The sequence below is a fragment of the Halichondria panicea genome, chromosome 17 (genome assembly GCF_963675165.1).
Source record: "Halichondria panicea chromosome 17, odHalPani1.1, whole genome shotgun sequence".
NCBI lineage: Eukaryota > Metazoa > Porifera > Demospongiae > Suberitida > Halichondriidae > Halichondria > Halichondria panicea.
In genome coordinates this window covers 4,136,192-4,157,096 of record NC_087393.1, presented here as the reverse complement: position 1 = coordinate 4,157,096, position 20,905 = coordinate 4,136,192, and the positions used below count along the sequence as shown (strand labels likewise).

At 40.7% G+C, this 20,905-nt stretch overlaps 5 protein-coding genes and 1 long non-coding RNA gene across 10 annotated transcripts in view; 4 read left to right on the top strand and 2 right to left on the bottom strand.

Moving 5' to 3' along the window:
• LOC135351592 (uncharacterized) overlaps nt 1–20,905 on the top strand; it is a 50,333-nt gene that overhangs the window by 29,031 nt on the left and 397 nt on the right. The window lies entirely within an intron of this gene.
• On the bottom strand, nt 58–2,097 carry LOC135351596 (uncharacterized). Of its 2 annotated transcripts, XR_010399463.1 has the most exons (5): nt 1,371–2,096; nt 1,152–1,281; nt 943–1,069; nt 546–601; nt 58–498 (listed from the first exon to the last, which is right to left on the bottom strand). It is a non-coding gene; the product is annotated as an uncharacterized LOC135351596 (long non-coding RNA). The 2 variants fall into 2 exon arrangements; XR_010399462.1 differs by having other exon boundaries at nt 59–498; nt 943–1,281; nt 1,371–2,097.
• Nucleotides 2,678–6,224, bottom strand: LOC135351580 (uncharacterized). Its single transcript, XM_064550626.1, has 7 exons — nt 5,936–6,224; nt 5,621–5,729; nt 5,274–5,502; nt 3,841–5,204; nt 3,513–3,605; nt 3,251–3,457; nt 2,678–3,187 (listed from the first exon to the last, which is right to left on the bottom strand). The coding sequence occupies exons 4-7, from the start codon at nt 5,042–5,044 to the stop codon at nt 2,826–2,828; spliced, it is 1,866 nt and encodes a 621-aa protein (XP_064406696.1). The 5' UTR covers nt 5,045–5,204; nt 5,274–5,502; nt 5,621–5,729; nt 5,936–6,224; the 3' UTR covers nt 2,678–2,825.
• On the top strand, nt 6,376–16,459 carry LOC135351587 (uncharacterized). Of its 3 annotated transcripts, none has more exons than XM_064550637.1 (3): nt 6,376–6,606; nt 14,286–14,336; nt 14,431–16,459. In XM_064550637.1, exon 3 carries the CDS (start codon nt 14,856–14,858, stop codon nt 16,344–16,346), a length of 1,491 nt encoding a protein of 496 aa, XP_064406707.1. In that variant the 5' UTR covers nt 6,376–6,606; nt 14,286–14,336; nt 14,431–14,855; the 3' UTR covers nt 16,347–16,459. The 3 variants fall into 3 exon arrangements, with proteins under 3 accessions (XP_064406707.1, XP_064406706.1, XP_064406708.1); XM_064550636.1 differs by lacking the exon at nt 6,376–6,606 and adding an exon at nt 13,814–14,054; XM_064550638.1 differs by lacking the exon at nt 6,376–6,606 and adding an exon at nt 13,814–14,066.
• LOC135351588 (uncharacterized) lies at nt 8,131–9,549 on the top strand. The gene has a single exon (XM_064550639.1). The coding sequence runs from the start codon at nt 8,131–8,133 to the stop codon at nt 9,547–9,549; it is 1,419 nt and encodes a 472-aa protein (XP_064406709.1).
• On the top strand, nt 18,897–20,881 carry LOC135351420 (uncharacterized). The gene is made up of 5 exons (XM_064550405.1): nt 18,897–18,961; nt 19,155–19,203; nt 19,614–19,805; nt 20,509–20,619; nt 20,771–20,881. The coding sequence occupies exons 1-5, from the start codon at nt 18,897–18,899 to the stop codon at nt 20,879–20,881; spliced, it is 528 nt and encodes a 175-aa protein (XP_064406475.1).

The window sequence follows — 20,905 nt, the reverse complement described above, 5'->3', positions numbered from 1 at the left end:
GCTTCTGTGTTGATAGTTTCGTTGGAGGGTTCTGAACATAGTGTGATGGTTCGGGCTTTTACTGTGAAATTCTACACAGAATTGAAGTCGTGACACTCTGCAGCATCATTTAATTATCATGCACAGTTAAATTTATAGAATTGAACAATTATTTATCACAGTTAAGAATTGAACATGTGAATGTGATTGAACATGTGAACAATTGATTTCTCTATACAATATTATGCTTGTGCCTTCTTTTGGGAAGGGGTTATTCTCATCACCTAGCTGCAATGGTCGTCTTCTATTGTCTTTCAGCAGTTGCCTCTAATTGTTGCACGTGTGCTGTTGATCACCCGAAGAGCCTGTGTGTTCTTAGCAAATTCACTAACATTCGGGTTCTCGTTGGATTTACCCCTCTGTCTTTGTTGGCCAATTTAACGGGGTCCTGGCACAACCTGTTGCTGATGACTCCAGGTATCGTGAACAGATATCTAACCATCTCCACAAATGACCTCACTGCAGGTATTGTATAGTGTGGGCAATAATCAGTATAGCATGCTTACCAGTAATCCTAAATTCATTCTTTCGTGAATGACGATTCAAAATTTTCACGGCATTTCTGTAAGTGCAAACAAAGACAATGCAAAACTTCAAATACTCCTCTAACAGTATATTAGCAGAATATATTCAACTAGCCCTTTTTAGAGATGAAAAAAGGAGATAAAAAACACTCCTGAAATACTTTATTTATTGATATAGTATGAAAGTTTCACTTGTATCATTCAAAAAGTAATACTTACGCAAAGCACTAGGACCCAAGTATACAGTTTGACACAAGTACAAACTGCAAATCAGCTTTACATATGTGCTAGAGGGAGACATAATTTTGACTATCACCTTACCCTACAAAACTGGCCTATTATTCTGCTTCAACTCTACTGAAGTGAGTTTCTAACTTACCAGGTATGAATACAGTTAAGCCACGGACATCTGGCCTAACCCAGAAGTCTAAGTTAGACTCTAACAACGTCTGCAAGAACTGAGTTAGCCTCGACTCCAGCCCCTTGAATAGTGGGCCTGGTATTTACTGTTGGCGTGTGGGTGGACAATTAATTTATTATTTACCGTATTTTATCTTATTGTTAAAAAAAAGAAAAAGAAGAGGCTACCTCTCTGCATAATACTGTAGACAGAGACAGCTAGATAAAACATCAGCTCTGTAGATTTATTCATTAACTTGAGGCTTGGATCGGATACACACTAAGGCGACAAGTTAATTTCATAAGAAATTAGTTAAACCTGTGGGTAAAAAATAAATGTGGATAAGTACAGTGGCTGTGACGTAACATAATGTGAGGACTACTTATTGATTTACACAATAGATTTACCATTGAAAGCACTATCCATTAATACACACTCAAGCAACAAGTCCGGATACACACTCAAGCAACAAGTCCCTCGGATCGGATACACACAAGTCCCTCGGATTGTAACAGGCCACACAGTTCTCGGATCAGATACCACGTACTTACTCTGTGACCAATTTTCGGCAAATGTCACAACAATACTTCCTTCCAGAGAGAATGGCACTGAACGTCGAACAGACACACCAACACTTTGAAGATGGCTTCACTCAGAGAAACAAGAGGAGAAATCACCATCACAACACTTCTTTTAGAGAGAGGTGCACTGGTCCTGTCAAGCTTCACATCAATCAAGAAAGGGAGTGTCTGGAAAGCAGATGGACTTGCTCTGGGACTAGGACTTGCCATAGCCGGTCGGTACGGTACCCACATAAACACCAGCGTACAGACACTTCAACGCCTCCAGCTGCTTGTCTTTCAAGACTAGACCTGGTATTCCAACACAGGATAACGCGTACACAAGAGCAGAAGAGAAGGTAGCAGCCATTACACAACTTGGACTAGATTTCTTTTTTCAATGACATCATTATAAATGAAACGGATATCAATGTTTTACAAACTAATGCGGAATAAGAATACTGATAAATATACTGCAATTTACGATTACCAAGATTCTTGGTAATTCTGGCGCATGCGTAAACAGTGTATACCAGGCCGCCTTTCTCAGCGGCTTGGAATCGAGGCTAGAACTGAGTCAGAGAAAATCTTTGTTACAATCCCGCCAGAACGTGATTACGTAACAAGACAAAGAGTGTTTCAACGAATATCATTGAAACTGTCGTTCGTTTCCAATCCCTCCCTTTTCTATCTATGGTTGGTATGTGTACTGTCGTGATCTATTTTTATCTATCCTGATGACTTGTGCTTTGTTATGCCTCGAGGCGTAGCCGCACGAGGGATACGGTAAAGCTGACTGTGTGTGTGTGTGTGTGTATTCCAGCAGTAACTGCTCAACGGTTGCAATGCGACGAAAACTAACAGCTTCTATAGGCTTCTAGCTACGTTCTCTTGGATTTTGATTCGTGGATTAGCAAACTAAAGCTTCTTTTTCGAGTTATGGCTAGTTTAACTCACATTGAAGGCTGTTACAGTCTCTTCAGAATCTTTCATAGCATCATCTGTCCGCACAAACTTTCTATTCAACATATGAGTTAGCCTTGCACTAAAGCGCTAGCTTTTTGTTAGCTACAATACTCAGAAAATATCTGTTAAAAAACAGCTAGCTAGCAGTAGCCATTTGTGAAATTGATCTCTTTGGACACACCCTTTAATTATTCGCTGTGACTATTCTTACGGCACTGTAAAGGTTGCTTACCTTGCTATTCTTACGGCATGGTGAACTTTCACCTCTGACCATAATAATAATTTATGCGCATGCGCTATAATAGATGAGTTAATAATCAATATTATACATAAAAATTAAATATGACAGGATCTACAAAACCAGTGCTTGCTTTTAGGAGCGTTCTTCAATCCAACACACTTCAAGTGAAACCATCCAAGACAACTATCACAGCCAATGCTTTCACTTGTAGATAAATCAATGCAGCATATTGAGCAAGTCCAATTCCCATGAACAAGCAAAGTATCTATGCTATTTTGAAGTAAACTCCAGCCGTCAAAAGTGAAGTATTTTTTGATTTGAGCAATGCAAACATTGTCATCCAAGCACTTTCTGGGTATTTTCTCGGGGCAACATTCCACTTCATGTTCTTCAATAAGGTCCCCACCTCTCACTGCTCGTTCAGTGACTTCTTCATCGACAAACCAGTTGAGCATAACTACAGAAGGAGAAGGGAAGACTGTATAAATAACACAGAATCTGGAATAAAGGAAGTACACACCTTTTGTCTTCTCCCATTCTGATTTTAGTACAAATGCCTTCGGTTTGGAAGAAGCTTTTCCCTTCTTTTTAGGAAGGCCAATCACTGTTAGTCCAGCACCTTTTGGTCGACCTCGTTTCTTGATTGCAGGCGGCATTTTTATCGCAAAAGTATTATCTTGAATGGTAGACAATGGCTGTCGAGAATCAGGTGCTTTCTGTAACAGATCTATACATGGTGAGTGTGGGTGATGCAACACACGTTACAACAACGAAAAACGTACCAACTGTGTCTTTATCTGTCAGGATGGGAGGTGGGATTTTAATATGATCAGAAATAGAATCGTCACTGTCGCTTGATAGATCCTCACCAGTGTCTAGTAAGAAAAAAGAAACGAGAAATGCCCATACATTAGGTTATGACATAATCATTAATTTTTCAGATTTCTAGAGCGCCCCCCCCCTCTGTATAAAACCCTATAAGATGCCTACTACTAATGCCGAACTATACATACAAAAATTTGGCAAATATTGCCAAAACACTTGTAAAACAGTGAGTATATAATTATACACAATAATAAAATGCGTAACAGTCTCATACTGAAATTACACCTGCTGCTTCTCCAACGACAACCTTTTTGCCTTTTTCCCAGAGATGCGCTATTGATTGCAGGACTTCTATTCCTTCATTGAAGTCGTGCATACCAAAAGTAGAGAGCTGCTGGCATAAGCGTTGGCCTATATTGAAAGATTTTCTGTATTTTTGCTGCTCAGAGAGCACTGCTCTTGCCGGTTCTAATGTAGAGATTTGAATCGTATCATCAATATGACTTTCCACATCACAATCACTCATATCAGTTGGTACATATGCCCGATGATGACTCGTAAAATGTTTTTGCGTCCACCTTTCAGCACAGAGAGATTCCTCATACTCAGATAGAGACTGGGATGTGCGCACTGCAAAGATATGCTTGCATGGCAGTTTCATAGCAGAAACAAAGCCGCAGGGACAAGAGTCAATAGTAGTTGTTATAGATCGGCCTTGAGATCGCAATACACACGATTTTTCATCAATTTGTTGAATAATCTGTACTTTACTGGCGTTTTCTAGTTGGTCTTTTACAAATTCAAAGGAGTATGGTGTCAAAAAAGACATATACCATCCAAATGATGTATCAGAGTCATGTAATGATACACGTCTTTTCATTACTATTTCAAGTGCTCTATGATCACGCTCAATTCTCAGAGTGTTCAAACACTTCATCAAATCTTGGAAAAACTGAGTAACTCCTGAATACCGAGAAATTACAGACTTTAATTTCTGATTGATGCTTTCAACTCTATTATTGGTGCGATTCATAAAGTTGCAAGTTGCATTTTTCAAACCGTCCACCCATTCATGGCGAATGCTATGCCAATTATTTTCAAAGTACTCCACAAGTCGTTGTGGTCCATTCTTTAACTCATCAAAGAGCTTACTATACTCTTCTTCGTCTCTTGCATACACCATTTTCAACAATATTTCCAAGCACATACTCCTTTCTCCCTGTGATATGCCAAGCTTTTCGCAGGATATCTCTCTTTTCATAGTGCGCAGAGTATGAAATAAGCAAATCAAAAGCTTGGACTGTGGAAATTGTTCGCCTAAAACAGTTCTCTCAGTCATATCTTTGTCGGACATAATACATTTTGTTGAAATCCAATCTGAATTATACTTCTTGAATTCTTCAACAAGTTTTGTAATAGTTTCTTTATCTTCAAATTGTGTCAGCCACAGACATACAATCTCACTCTCACCATTCCCATCGACTACCATTAAAACATACAAAGAGGCATATGCAGATCGTTTAGTTTGTACGTAGCATCAATCAAGAGGAGTTCAGGATAAGAAGCAAATATATTCTTCATTTCAGGTGTCTGAAAGTATATAGCCTTTAACATACTCTCTTCGTCAACAAATGCAGTAACAGTTGAATCTACAACCGAAAAAAGAAAAACGTGATCACATTCGACACATTATTAAGTTATGATTATTTAAAGCTCACCTTTAATGCTCTTCATTTCTTCTACTAGCTCACGAAAATCATTCCGAAACTTTGGTACATTTCTCGCTGCAATATTATGAAGATCTTTGAGTGTCACTGTTTTACCAGTTGTACTCATCAAGTGATTCTGAAGAAGCTTTTTGTTAGCTCTGAGTTTGAGGAGTTTTACTGCTTCATCCTTTGTTTCAGAATCCAGGCGCCGTTGCTTTGGCATATGACGAAATATTTCCTACATGGATTAAGGTGCTAGCTAAGTATAATTATGCTTGTTATAAGTGTAATTTAAGACGTATACTGTGCATGAACACTTAAGCAGACATGTTTCTGATTCAACCCCACTTGCTTACCTCAGACAAATCATGATTATGCTCTCCACGAATTTCTTTGATGTATAACTTTTCTCCATCCAGTGTTGTCTTAATCTTAATCACAAATGGGCAATCCTTTAAAAATGTCCTGTGATTTGGTATACGTTAACAAGTACTATCGTAATTATTATCGCGAATAATTATACGCCTATTGCACAGTACACGAGGTCATGGACGTCATAATTATAGTCACTGTCAAAGCATTGATAGCTGATAATGCAGAGAGTATTAATAAGCTAGAACTATAGTCTACTGGTACAGTACAAAATTAATAAGCACAGTCAGAATTCTTACTTTTGGCACAGCCTCTTCTGTGTAGATTGGGACTTATATTCTCTGCCTCCATGTACACATGCATAATCAATTTCTGAATACTTCAGTTTGTCGAGAAAAGTTCTCTTTGGAGCCCTTCTTCTAGCTGCTTCAATACTCCTAGAGCTTCTTGTGTAAAGAGTAACAAAATTAACCTCTTCCCACTTCTTAATAATTTCGGCCAGTTCCTCGAAAGAGCAGAACTCCTGGCCATTCTGTAGATGGAGCAAGTCTAGTGCCATATTGATTATACCCCGGGTAACTTGCTACAGGAAGTTGCTAGCCTCTATCCCACGCCGGCCTTGAATCGAGGCTAGGAAGTTGCTAGCCTCGATTCCAGGCCGCTTGATTACATTTGTAATTCGGCCGGGAATCGAGGCTAGGAAGTTGCCAGAGCCAGAGGTGAAAGTTCACTATGCCATAAATATAGCAAGGTAAGCAGCCTTTACAGTGCCGTAAGAATAGTCACAGCGTTAATTATTCCTGTGGATCCTCCTGGCAGAATCATCTTTGTCTTGAGGGCCTGGTAAGCCACCATATAACAATATAGATAACAATATGCATGTACACAGATCTTTTCTTCTTAAATATTATATATATACACTGAACTACAGATCCTGGAAGAATCAATTTTCTTCTTTCTTGAGGTCCTGGTAAGCCACATAATACAATAAATAACAACAATAGATGCATGTAAATAAGTCTTTTCTTCTCAGTGACTTTATATAGATAAGCTAACTTTAATATAAAATTCATTATCCCTTTACCGTTCAAATTGTTGTAAATTTTACAACAACAATCTGGGAGGGAGCGTGTTATCAACTTGTGAATGTTGCATGATATTGGATTGTGTGGCAGATTGGATAGTATCATGAATCCGATTATCCTTTGAAGTTCTGCTGAGCTGTTCAATTAGGACACTTAAAAAAAAAAAAAGGTTTAAAACAAGCTATACAGCATGTAGGACTGAGTAGTATCCATTGGTAGACCCTCTGGACTATCTTGGTAGCCATAGAATATTTTCGAGGAAGAAGCAGCAAGCCATTTGTGTTACACAGGCACTTCACAAGTGGACACAAGCTCTACAATAGTCTACATGCTTGCTAAGCAGCTTAGTTGACCAGAGTGCAGCTACTTCCATCGAGGCAGCAGCAAGGCATAAAATCGATGGTTAGTTTGTGCACAGCCATTGACCCACGCCCATCTCTACAAGCCATAGCCACTTCATTGGGGGCGGCGATAACATCAAGCTAATTTGGTGGGTTGGGCTCAGATGCAAACTAAAGTGATCCAAACTAAAGTGATGGAACTGTTCCAGGTTCCAGATTGTGTGCGGCTGACCTGTAAAGGGTTATAGAAACTAATATAACACTCTAATACTTTTGAGCGAAAGCAAAAACATGGCGAGAGGCATTAGCACAGCGCCAGCTTGAACACTAGTTATAATTATATGTATAATTATTTATCACACTTGTTATACCATATACATTTTATGATCGTTGTGTGATCACAGTTTTTTTTTTGTTTCGATTATCATGCACCCTTTGTTTCTAGATTATTCTAGACTATTCTGGATTATTTTCGATCAGCCCCCTGGGGATCTGACTAGTTGTCTTTTTTAGTTGTTGGCGATGCAATGTAGTAATTTGCAGTTTCTCTTATTGTGAATTTATTAAAATGTTTATTGGCAGTCAATCTCTGAACTAGCCTGTCTAGCTATATACTCAATTCGTATGGTTGCAAAAAGAATCCAACAACCATAGTACTTATAATTATATCTACAGCATTCATTGGGTGTGATCACTGTGTGTGCATGAAAAATAACTAAAAACCTTGGATCTAATGAAAGCACCGCGGGTGCTGATGCCTCGGTGGATATGCTAACTGTATATAATTATATACATAACATAAAGCTATAATTATATATAATTATATGTGATGATAGCCTATTCTAGTTATGTTATTCATTGTAATCTTATTCATTTAATTTATGTATTATGTAAGTGTCATGTGATTGACACATGAGGGTGATAAGAACACATGTTAATGTCAATATTTACTAAATAGCAGGCCAGATAGCCTGTGTTATATTTGGCGACCCAGCCAGTAACGTTCTTTTGGAACCTACTATCGTTAGAAGTCCGTTGGAGAAGAATTTTGCTGATGCAAAGAATTTTATGTCAAGACGTGAATTGAAGGCACTACTTGATAGTCAAGAGAGCCTTCCTATTACTACTACAACCAGAAGAAGACCTCTGAGACGTGGAACTATGGCTGACACGGAGGAACAGTCGGAGCCAAGTGCTGAAGTCACTCGAGAGATGCAAGAGCTGCGTGCGATGGTGGAGGACCTACAAGTACAGCTCCGGGAGGCCCAGGACGCCATCACGGCCAGTGATGAGCAACTTACTAGGGTGAGTGGCGAGTGTGAGAGAGTGTATAGCGAGGCGCGTGTGGTCTCTGATTTGGTTGGCGGTTTGACTGGTGGTGGTCCTTCTAGTCTTCAGAGTGTGTTTCAAGGCTTTTTGGAGTCTCAGGCTAAGCTTTTGGTTATGCAAACAAATGCGTTGTCTGTGCAGAGTGCGCCCCCGCTACTTTTGTTTACTGGAGAGGATGTTGATGGAGAGGATGTTGAGGCAGAAGCTAATAGTTTTGAACATTGGTTAGACAGGTTTGAGGAGAGAGCTACCATGTTGTCTTGGACTGATGAGCTTAAATGTTATCACATCAAGCAGTACCTTACTGGCACCGCTTTACAGGTTTTTGAACTGTTGCCGCCCGCCAAGCACAGCAACTACGGTCAACTCATAGAAGCTCTTAAGGACAGGTTTAAACCTATTGATATTGAGGAATTGAGGGGTTTGGAGTTTCATCAGCTTACACAGAAAAATCAGTCAGTAGAGAAGTTGGGTTTGGAGTTAATGACACTAGGCAAGAAAGCTTTTCCTACTCTCGAAACGACAGAGCTAGATAGGCTGTTAAAGGGCAGGTTTTTTCAGGCATTGCTACCCAAATGGCAATGGAAATTGGGAGCACCTAGACTTGGAGAGTCGTTTAATGCTTTGTATGAAACCGCCGAGCGACATGAGCAGCAGTATCGGTCTAGTTGGGAACCACGTGACTCTTCACCCAGAAAGCACAGTGGTACAGAGAAACAACAGGGAGAGAAAGGTGAACCACCTCGGAAGTGTTTTGGGTGTGGTGGTTTAGGACATTTCAAACGTAACTGTCCCCAGTCACAGGAAGGAGCAAGCCAAACAGAATCTCAAGACAGGAGTGAGGCTCCTGGGAAACAGTCGGGATCCACTTCCGCAACTATCGAAGCCAAGGATTCATTAGCGACTTTATCAGATGAGCAGGTAGAGGATATCTTGAGGCAGAGGAAAAAGAGCAGGGTTTACTTGATACCACAGAGGTACACGTTGGTGCAGTTTCAGCTAGTTGTAGCTGTTGGTCACACCTTGGAGTTAGATGTACTTGTGGACGGAGTTCAGGTAGCGGCGATGGTTGACACAGGTTCTCAATCTAGTATTATCTCTCGGTCACTTTTGCATAGGGTTGGACGGCAAGTTGAAGACATTGGTGGCTGCCTATAGGGATGTCTTTGCTTTATCTGATGATGAGTTGGGATGCACTGCAGTCGCTCAGCACAAGATCGACACAGGGGACCATGCACCAATCAAGCAGTATCCCCGACGTACTCCTTTTGTGCATAGGGAAAGAATAGCACGGATGGTTGCCGACATGGAGACCAAGGGTGTGGTCTCACCTTCTGTGAGTCCTTGGGCTAGTCCAATCGTATTGGTCCCCAAGAAGGATGGAACAACACGGTTTTGTGTAGACTTTAGGAGGTTGAATGCAATCACTAAAAAGGACGTCTACCCCATTCCTCGCATAGAAGATATCTTGGACACCCTAGGTAGGGGTAGATTTTTCTCCACTCTTGATCTTTCTTCAGGGTTTTGGCAGATTCCACTTGACTCATCTGCCAAGGAAAAGACAGCGTTTACCACGCATTGTGGACTCTTTGAGTTTAATCGGATGCCGTTTGGTTTATGTAACGCTCCTTCTACCTTTCAGCGTTTGATGCAGACGGTTCTTGCAGGGATTGATGGGAAGAGTTGTTTTGTCTATATCGATGACATCTTGGTGTGTTCACGGACATTTGAAGAGCATCTTGAGCATTTGCAGGTTGTTTTTGAGTGGTTGCGGGCAGCTAACTTGAAGCTGAAAGTTGGAAAATGTGTGCAGGAACAGGTGAAGTATTTGGGTCACACTATCTCTAGGCAGGGGATTGCTCCAGATGTGTCCAAAGTCGAGAAGGTTCAGCACTTTCCGGTACCAACTGATGTTCTCACGCTTCGACAGTTTTTGGGGTTAGCTTCTTACTACCGACGCTTCATTAAGAATTTTGCAGCAGTTTCGTCACCGTTAACTGCACTCACCAAGAAGGGTGTTTTGTTTGAGTGGACAACACATTGTCAGGGAGCTTTTGATAAGCTCAAGAACTTGCTTTGTACTGCCCCAGTTCTAGCCTACCCTCAGTTTGGCCCTGGGCATACCTTTGTTTTGGAAACTGATGCTAGCTTAGCAGGGTTAGGTACGGTTTTGGCACAGGAGGACGAGAAGGGTCAGGTACACCCAGTGGCATATGCATCTCGGACACTTCACAAGCATGAGCGGAATTACCACATCACAGAGCTTGAAACGTTAGCAATTGTCTGGGCAGTGAAGTACTATCGGTCGTACTTGTTGGGACATCATTGTCTTGTACTCACGGATCATGCAGCTTGTACTTCTCTTTTCAGTACTAGCAACCCTTCTGCTAAATTGGCCCGTTGGGCATTGATTATACAGGAGATGGACCTTGATATCAAATATCGGCCAGGGAAAACAAATAGCTGTGCAGACGCTTGTCAAGGAATCCAGTGGCATCGGTATCATGTGTAGTTGCAGAGAGTGAGGGGGTCGGACTCGAACAGCGTAAAGATTCTCAGTTCAAGCCAATTATTGCTTATCTTGAAGATGGTACGTTGCCAGGTGTTGATGCAGAGGCGAGGAAGGTGGTTATTAACAGTGAGGCTTTTGATTTGACAGATGGCCTTCTTTATCATGAGTGTGCTAATACTCCTGGCAGGTGGTGTCTAGTTGTTCCACAGGAGAGACGAGAGGGTTTAATTCAGGAGGCACATGATGGTAGATTTTCAGGGCACTTTGCAGAAAAGAGAATCTATGAGCTACTTCGCCGTCGGTATTGGTGGCCAGGGATGCGAGCAGCAGTCAGACACTATTGTCGGTCATGTTTGGTTTGTGCTTCTAGGAAGGGTCAGAGTCGGTCTATCAAGCCACCACTACAACCTATTACTGTTAGAGGACCGTTTTCGAAAGTTGGGGTTGATGTTTTGCAGTTGCCTTTAACTCTTGATGGAAATCAATATGCATTGGTATTCATTGATTATCTTACCAAATGGGTGGAAGTTGTTGCTCTTCCAGATCAGAAAGCTGAAACTATTGCGAGGATGTTTGTGGAGTATGTTGTCTGTCAGCATGGAGCACCACACGAGCTTCTTTCTGATCGTGGTGCTAACTTTCTTTCGGAGCTGGTAGCGGAGGTATGCAAATTGTTTGATGTGCAAAAACTCAACACATCTGGGCACCACCCGCAAACTAATGGCTTGTGTGAGCGGTTTAACAGCACTCTCATTCAGATGTTGGCCAAGACAGTTGAGCGCTTTGGTCATGACTAGGATCGGCATTTGTCGTATGTTTTGTATGCTTACCGTGTTTCGGTACAAGAGTCTACTTGGGAGTCGCCTTTCTTTTTGCTTTACGGTAGAGACCCCACGTTGCCAGTGCTAGAAGCTCTCTCGCGCGAGCGCTCACCTTATGTGGTAGATCTAGACGATTATAAAACAGAATTGGTAGCAGGACTGTCCAGTGCATGGCAAACAGCCCAAGAGTGCATTACAGACAAACAGAAACATCAGAAAAGTATATATGACAGGTCAGCCAAAGAACCTAACCTCGAAGTTGGTCAATGCGTCATGGTTCACATGCCAAGCGAAGTTCAGGGCAAAACTTGGAAATTTGCAAGACCATTCCATGGACCGTTTCGTGTCTTGAGTTTGACACCGACGAATGCAGAAGTTCGACTTGTCGACGAACCCAAGTCTCAATCAATCTTTGTTCCCTAAACCGTGTTCGAAAATGTTATGAAGAACTTTCTGATCAGTCGTGGCGAGGATCTACTCCACGCAAGTACGCCCAGATTGCTAGTGACCAGCAACACCGCACTACACCTCAAGTTGTACCCGATCCCTATACTGGACCGATGACGAGATCCCGAACAGCTTCGGCTGGTAACTAAACTGTATAACTGTGTTTTGTTTTTGTTTTTATTTTTTTTTGTTCGGTAATGAGATTTTCTCTCAGGAGGGGGAATTGTGACGATAGCCTATTCTAGTTATGTTATTCATTGTAATCTTATTCATTTAATTTATGTATTATGTAAGTGTCATGTGATTGACACATGAGGGTGATAAGAACACATGTTAATGTCAATATTTACTGTGAAAGTAATCTAGTTGAATCTAACTAAATAGCAGGCCAGATAGCCTGTGTTACATATACACTATATATTGCTAATACACATGCACATGATTTATTATTATGATAAACAGTTTTTGCATAGGCAGAATTACATCAAAGAGTAGGAAATGATCGACTATCTATAATCGTTGCTAAAAAGCAAAAGTCTAGAACTTTGCAGTACCAATATATAGCTGTAGCGTTCTAGTGCAGAGCTAATGCACTTGTCAATCTAATGCCCCACCCCCCCATACCGGGGATAGGTGGGGATTAGACCAATCACCTGATCTAATACCCCTACCTTTGGGCATGTTATTTGGTCTAATCCCCTGGTAGCCCCTAGTACAACATGGGGGTGATGTGGGGATTAGACCTGTATCACACTCTAGTGAGAAGATAAACAGATTATTTGAAGTATCAGAATTACTATATAAATATTGACAGCTATACTCCTATAGAGCTAGTGAAGTCAAGAAGGCAGAGATTGCTCAGGATCAATAAACCGTAAATTTTGCTCTCACTGTACTCAGCATGTGTTGGAAGGAAGAGTGTGGCAGACATCATGTGATCTTTAATTGACCTTTGACCCAATGCATGCATCAGGTGATCTGTCTAATTCCCCTAGGTAGGGGAGCAACTTCAAGTCTAATCCCCAACTAATCCCCACTTATCCCCGGTAGGGGGGAGGTGGGGCATTACTTTGACAAGTGCATAACTACTAAGTATATAGAGTAGCAACACTCCATGGACAAGTTTTGCTACGCACTCTTCTGAAAAGGTGCAATTAGGGGTTGGTAGAGATATATTACCTATTATGCTATTCTTTAGGCCACTGTAACTTAGTTGCATACTTGTTTCAGATCAACCTCCTTCCTGGTTTTGCTCACCTCCTCAATTAAGTCATTATTGCTGATGTCAGCCATTATTTGAGGTCAAAGTCCTTTTTTGCTGACATTGCATTATTTTACCATGTGCCAGGGTAAGTTGTGCACCAAAGAGCCAGTGCGTAAAAAAAATGTTTATACATTGTTCAGACTCCGTCCTTTTGTGTATTTTCGTCAGTTAAAAAACAGGATATGATGTCATCAAATTAATAATGGTAATGGGTAATGAAGGACTCCCTCCCTCATCGGGGTCGAGCTAGTATTCTCATCTGAAACATGTGTATGCAACTAACAGTGGCCTCATGCATGTGTTTCAGTATTATTTATATGTGTTACTGTATAAGTGTTGATTGCTAAAAAATGTAAACAAATAAATTAACCACAAGATCGTGCTGTGGTATGTATGGGGGTTTCCCTAACATATGAAGCTAAGTTGTTGTACCAGTGCATGCTAAGCCTAGGGACTATCACTGACGTCAGCAAGCAATAGGATCCCTGTGGTTGACCTCAGGGACACCCTCTCTGGCTCCAAGGATCTGGGCAGCTGCCCTCAAGTGAAGGAGCTCCATTCTTCGCTGAGTACTGTCGGCTTCGTCTTCCTGAAAAATTATGAAATTGACAAACAAATGGTAGAAACCTGGGTAGGAAACCTGAGCTGCTTTTTTTTTAGTGTGCAACACCTACGAGATTATAGTGATACGCCAAATGTATAGCACCCAGTTTTCCCAGAATCATTTCCTCCACGCACAAAGTCTCTTTTACCCATATAGAATGACTTTGTGAGTCTACCCAAGATAACTGTACATGTATTTCAATATATTATGATCAGTGTGTCTCGTGTAATAGGTAATTGTGTGCAGGTAGAGGGAAGCAACAATCACGAAGATATCAGTACCATGCATTTATATCAGGTATTTTTCACAGTGTATCACTATGTGTAGAAGACGGCATAGTCTAGTCAGTCGATTGTTTTGTGTAATTGTATTGCTGTCTTTATTCTCTTAGACCGTGCACTGAAAGACTTCTCTGCTGTGCAGCTATACTATACCAGAGGAGCAGAGGACCTGATCACACTCTACCTGAATAATTATACAATGGTTTTGTTGCAGATATTCTGGTGATAGTATATCATTGTGGCCTATAGTGAGAGCACAATGATAACTATCACCAGGCTGAGAACATCTGCTGAATAATTATACAATGGTTTTGATGCAGATGTTCAGATTGGTGATAGTATCATTGTGCTCTCACTATGTAGCCTATATAGTGAGAGCACAATGATATATTATCCCCAGAACATCTGCTGAACAATGGTTTTGATGCAGATGTTCAGACTGCATATCATATAGCTAGGCAAAGTTACTACAATACATTGGCAAAACAAGCCAACTAATACGTTTGTATATACAGAACGTTGCATCAATAATCAAATGGATGAAGCTATTAATCAGAGAAATTGTGCGTATGGTATTTCTTGCAAAGGAGAGGTCCTGGAGGATACTTACGAAACAATGCCACCACTAAGCATCCTGCCACAAGATAACGAAAAGAAAGACCTCAAGCCAGCAACAAGAGAAATGTCGGTTAAAGTGAGGAAAGTACAAGTGAATTGCTATGCTATTGTCACCATCTTAGCTCTAGTGATGGCTATTCTTTCTCTGATAGTGGCTTTGGTAGGAGTGGGCTATGCTCTAATAGAATTGAACAACCAGCAAGGTCAACTAAGCAGTTCCAGTCAGGGGGTGAAATCCCAGATCAACAACTTGAAGCAACAAATTCAAATATCAAATGAGCAGTGTAAAATTAAGATAGAATTGCATGCCCAACTGAACGACACACACCAAATTTTGCAAGCTCAACTAGATGAATCGAACCAAGTGTTACAAGCTCAATTAAACGCCTCAAACCATCAGATTCAAATATCAAATGAACAGTGTAAAATTAAGATTATAGAATTGCATGCCCAACTGAACGACACACACCAACTTTTGCAAGCTCAACTAGATGAATCAAACCAAGTGTTACAAGCTCAATTAAACGTCTCCAACCAACAGATTCAAAGTATTTTCCAAGATGTTAAAAAAATCATAGCAACTGAGCTACAAATAGGGAGCATAAGCAAACCAGCCAGCTCCTGCCATGACATCCCTCATTACAAATCATCAGGAGAATACTGGATTGCTACTGACAGTACTAGAATTCCTGTTGAAGTCTACTGTGACATGAACCAAACAAGCTGTAGCTGCAACACTACAAGAGGATGGATGAGAGTAGCCAACCTCGACATGTCTGACCCCAGCCAAAACTGCCCAGATGGATTCAGACTGGAGACAACACCACCAGATCCACTACGTGCCTGTGTCAGACCTGAACCAGCAGAATGTGTGTCTACTACCTACACAACGTATGGGGTGGAGCACTCCCAAGTTTGTGGGAGAGTGATTGGCTATCAAGACAAAACTCCAGATGCTTTTCGACCATATTCTTTGAACAAAACACTGTCTATTGATGATGCTTACGTTGATGGTGTGAGCCTAACCCATGGACGGTCGCCTCGTCAGCATATCTGGACATTTGCTACTGCACACGATGAAACTATCTCAAATGAATTGGTTTGTCCTTGCACAAGATCTAACCGCCCCTACACTGGAGTTGTACCTCCTTTCATCGGTCAAGACTACTTCTGTGAAACTGGAAGCCGACAAGGAGCTACTACTAGCACCTTTTACCCTGACGACCCAGTCTGGGACGGTCAGGGATGTGGAGATACCAGCACTTGCTGTATGTTCAACAACCCACCGTGGTTCTGCAAGCAACTTCCTCAGCCAACTATAGACGATATCGAATTGAGAATCTGTGCTGATGAAGGTCGTAACAATGAAGACGTACTTATAAAGCTAGCGGAGATCTACATTCGCTGATATACATGCATATACTGACTCTCAAGTTAAACTATATAATTATGTGGCTAAATATATGTATCGTGTGAACATTGATATTATAGAGACTTATAATAGAAAGTTTAATTTCTGAATATTTCAGATAATGTACAATACTAGCCTCGATCCCAGGCCGAGTTTTCGCTTTTATAACGGTTAGGCGAACAACTAGGCCTGGTACTAGTTGTCTGCGCATGCGTCAGTCGTTCGTCAGATTCTGACAAATGGATATTCTCGTTCACTTTCGTGACATTTATATTTGTGTACTATCGTGTACTAGAAGTCAGTTTCCGTTTTATCATTATTGGAATGGCTCTTAGCTGAAGCTTCTCTCTTCTCTGAAGCTTAGAAAACATTACTCTGAAGACTGAACAACAAGGGAAGAGGTATAAAGCTTTGTCAAGCTTGTTAAGGTCAGACATTTTTGTGTGGGCCCTGTGCTATCAAATCTTGTTCATGTTTGGCAAGATCTAGGTAGACTATAGTTTCATCATTAATATGGTGGATCAAGTGAAGAGTGTGAGCTAGAGAACTTTGTGCTACCATCATCAGCTCGTCGACAATGACACTATAACCTGTTTAATACGAGAAATTTAATATAGATCTACACGTATTTAGAATGTCTATTTCTCTGTACAGGAGCAATGGCTAATATCCAGCTATCCCAACAGTGCTCCGCTTGGCTATACTAACGGACGAGACTGGACAGTTTGAGGTAAGGGTTTAACCGTCTTTGTAATTATTGTCCTATACTTACAGGACTGGAGTATGACCTGCTCGTTCGAGCGTTGCTGGGTAGCTTAGACTGACAGAGGCATCAAGCTCAAGAATTACGAGTTGGGGCCTAGAATCAGAGAAGTCCAGCAGCCTGCTAAATCTTTTTGAAACGTAATTTGAAGGCATTCAATCATCTTGAAGTTGCCCTGGGTCACTGTAATCGTGCTGCAGCACAACTGGCAACTCCCCAGGCCCTTGTGAAGCAGCTCTCTATGTGCACCTTTTGTGTACTCACTCTGTGCATTTTCTGTGTAGAAATTTCGATTATAAATATTTTTGCCGACCACAAATACAATGTACAATGAAAATTTGACGCATGCGCAGACATGCAACTAGTACCAGGCCTAGTTGTTCGCCTAACCGTTATAAAAGCGAAAACTCGGCCTGGGATCGAGGCTAGTACAATACTAGCAGTGTGTGTTAGAAGTGCAGCATGCATATTCGTAATAGTCTGAAAATGTGTTTTTTGTTTTATAATGCTCATTTGTCATAACACTATTGTTGGTGTGTGTACTGTCGTGATCTATTTTTATCTATCCTGATGACTTGTGCTTTGTTATATATGTATAATTATTTATCACACTTGTTATCCATATACATTTTATGGTCGTTGTGTGATCACAGTTTTTTTTTGTTTCGATTATCATGCACCCTTTGTTTCTAGATTATTCTGGATTATTCTCGATCAGTCCCCTGGGGATCTGACTATAGTTGTCCATTTATTACCTTTTTTAGTTGTTGATGCAATGTAGTAATTTGCAGTTTCTCTTATTGTGAATTTACTATACTATTTTAAAATGTTTATTGGCAGTCAATCTCAGAACTATAGCCTGTCTAGCTATATCTACTCAATTCGTATGGTTGCAAAAAGAATCCAACAACCATAGTACTTATATATCTACAGCATTCATTGCATGGGTATGATCACTGTGTGTGCATGAAAAATAACTAAAAACCTTGGATCTAATGAAAGCACCGCGGGTGCTGATGCCTCGGTGGATATGCTAACTGTATAATTATATGCATAACATAAAGCTATAATTATATTATATATAATTATACTATTGCTAATACACATGCACATGATTTATTATTATGATGAATAGTTTTTGCATAGGCAGAATTACATCAAAGAGTATAGGAAATGATCGACTATCTATAATTGTTGCTAAAAAGCAAAAGTCTAGAACTGTGCAGTACCAATAGCTGTAGCGTTCTAGTGCAGAGCTAACTACTATTAAAGTACATGTATATAGAGTAGCAACACTCCATAGACAAGTTTTGCTACGCACTCTTCTGAAAAGGTGCAATTAGGGGTTGGTAGATTTGCTAGAGATATTACCTATTTATGCTATTCTTTAGGCCACTGTTAGTTGCATACTTGTTTCAGATCAACCTCCTTCCTGGTTTTGCTCACCTCCTCAATTAAGTCACCCAGTTTTCCCAGAATCATTTCCTCCACGCACAAAGTTTCTTTTACCCATATAGAATGACTTTGTAAGTCTACCCAAGATAACTGTACATGTATTTCAATATAATTATCATGATCAGTGTGTCTTGTGTAATAGGTAATTCAGTGTGTGCAGGTGGAGGGAAGCTTTGCTGCTAGCAGATAATTCTTTACTCTCTCTGAAGAGAGTAAGGCTTTGTTTGCTACCAATGCTGGGTGTGGACCTAATGGATACAGCTCTATCAATGCTAAGAGGTATAATTGTATATAGCATAATTATATCATATCCAGTGTACAGTGGAAAAATGGTAGTTGGGCGGAGTCCAACCAACCCACGCAGTTGGTTGGACTCCGCCCAACTATGGAAATGGTAAGTATGAACTCCCTGGACTGACAAGGACACCTTTTATTATCAGGCAGGAAATTCAACCAAATAAGTCCCCTCAATTAACTAAAACCAGGACATCAATCTTACAGCACTGAGAAGCCAAACCATATTTTTTATTCTACCCCAAACTCGATTTCATGGTTATACATTCTTACCACACTTTAGTTCTTCCCAGCCGAATGATACGAAGGAATTCTTTGATATTTGCAATCCCAACTGTCAAGGTTTGTTCAGCAATTAATTGGTTGAGTGCACAATTCATGTTTGTTTGTGTATGTGTATATTGGCCATAATGGGATGTTCCGGATGCTTTTGGCACTGTCAAGACGAGCCTATACAGTAGGTGCTCACTGTTGTCGAGGAAAATCCTGCACATGCTTGGCTTCACACTGCAACTGAAGGTGACTGACACAATGTCATTATTATAACATGCAGTACCATGCAGTACTGATAACGCTTAATAATTCGTTATAATTCGATAAAGATGCTGTTCTGTCAGCTATAGCTCTGTTATGGGACTAACTTTGCATCAAAATAACTACGTAATTTATTAAAGGCTTTTCCCGATATTCTGCCACTGTCCACGTCTTTGATTGACTCTAATGCATCATTTAATCACTACCCTCTGTCACAGGATCCTGATTTCTTTGCTCTCGCTCACACCAAAATGGGAGAGGGGTTTATGGACAACTACACCTTCCTACGGCTACTCAATTACCCCCCTGTTACCATGGTTACTCCAACGGAGATTGGCTACAGATGTGCCGAGCATGTAGACTATAGGACATTCTCCCTCCTCTTTCAAGACAAAGGAGGTGGCTTGCAAGTTAGTAAAGTTGTGTATGCATGTGCACACTATACAGCTGTATTTTATTTTAATTTTATAACAATTCAGCATAACAGTATACATGTAGGATATACACAATTAGCTCAAGTAGCTAGATGTAGAGTGCATCCTAAAGATAAACACACTATAATTATCGTGTGTACTAACAAGTTTGTTCCACAAAGTTACAGCGTGTGGGAAGAATGAGTATTGGTACATTGATGTTCGAAATCTAATTGGTACCAGGGAGAGACCATTAACTGAACGGCTATTGTAGACACATTAATTTGAATGAAGGGTGAAGTAGCTACTTAAAGAAACTGAGTGCATAGAAACTGCATGAGTGTGGATGCATTTTATAGTGCTGTATTATACAAATCGTGTTTACTGCAAGAAGGATGGTATTTAGGCTGCTTGTAGCCTCAATATAAAACCCCTCTGTGTAGACAGACAGACCTAGCACGCATATAGACAGCCCATGTAGGGACTCTAAAATAACAATCAATGCCTGGTGGTTTTTCCGTTACTGTAGCCACGACTATTGACACACTAATTTATCTGGCCTCATTTAACATCCTGTTTGTGCCCCAAGACATTGTTATGCTTACTGCTATAACAGTCAGTCTATAGTCTAGTGCAAGGTAGCAAAATCTTAGTTAGTTACATCATCACACACAGCACTCTGTGTTTCCCCTGTGTATAGGTACGGTATTCCGACGGTAGCTATATCAATGTCCCCTGCAGTGATGACCACATTCTCATGATCACTGGGAGAACTCTCGGCTCATGGACCAACAATCGCTACAGACCAACAGTAAGACTTAGTGTTCATGACATGGGAGTCACCTGATTCCCTATGTAGTTTGCATATATTTATAGGAAAACTATGAGAGTTTTGTCAGTGCAAGCTTGTGAAAGGGTATAATTATTGTGGCTTTTAAACACATGTCTCTCTCTGTCAATAGTATCACCGAGTGCCAATACCAGAGGACAAGCACACGCGACAGCTGTCTCGACTGTCAATGGCCTTCTTTGTGCACCCCAACAGTGACGTGCTTGTCAAACCATTACCATAACAACCATCCACCCATCCCTTTTTA

Excerpts from the sequence above, each read along its gene's own strand:
- LOC135351588 (XM_064550639.1), top strand. The coding sequence starts at position 8,131 with ATGTCAAGACGTGAATTGAAGGCACTACTTGATAGTCAAGAGAGCCTT.
- LOC135351420 (XM_064550405.1), top strand. The coding sequence starts at position 18,897 with ATGGTAGTTGGGCGGAGTCCAACCAACCCACGCAGTTGGTTGGACTCC. Across the intron at positions 18,962-19,154 it reads TCCGCCCAACTATGGAAATG|CCGAATGATACGAAGGAATT; the intron begins GTAAGTATGAAC and ends AGTTCTTCCCAG. Across the intron at positions 19,806-20,508 it reads ACAAAGGAGGTGGCTTGCAA|GTACGGTATTCCGACGGTAG; the intron begins GTTAGTAAAGTT and ends CCCTGTGTATAG.
- LOC135351580 (XM_064550626.1), bottom strand. The coding sequence starts at position 5,044 with ATGGTAGTCGATGGGAATGGTGAGAGTGAGATTGTATGTCTGTGGCTG. Across the intron at positions 3,606-3,840 it reads TGTCGTTGGAGAAGCAGCAG|ACACTGGTGAGGATCTATCA; the intron begins GTGTAATTTCAG and ends TTTTCTTACTAG. Across the intron at positions 3,458-3,512 it reads GACAGATAAAGACACAGTTG|ATCTGTTACAGAAAGCACCT; the intron begins GTACGTTTTTCG and ends CACCATGTATAG.
- LOC135351587 (XM_064550637.1), top strand. The coding sequence starts at position 14,856 with ATGGATGAAGCTATTAATCAGAGAAATTGTGCGTATGGTATTTCTTGC.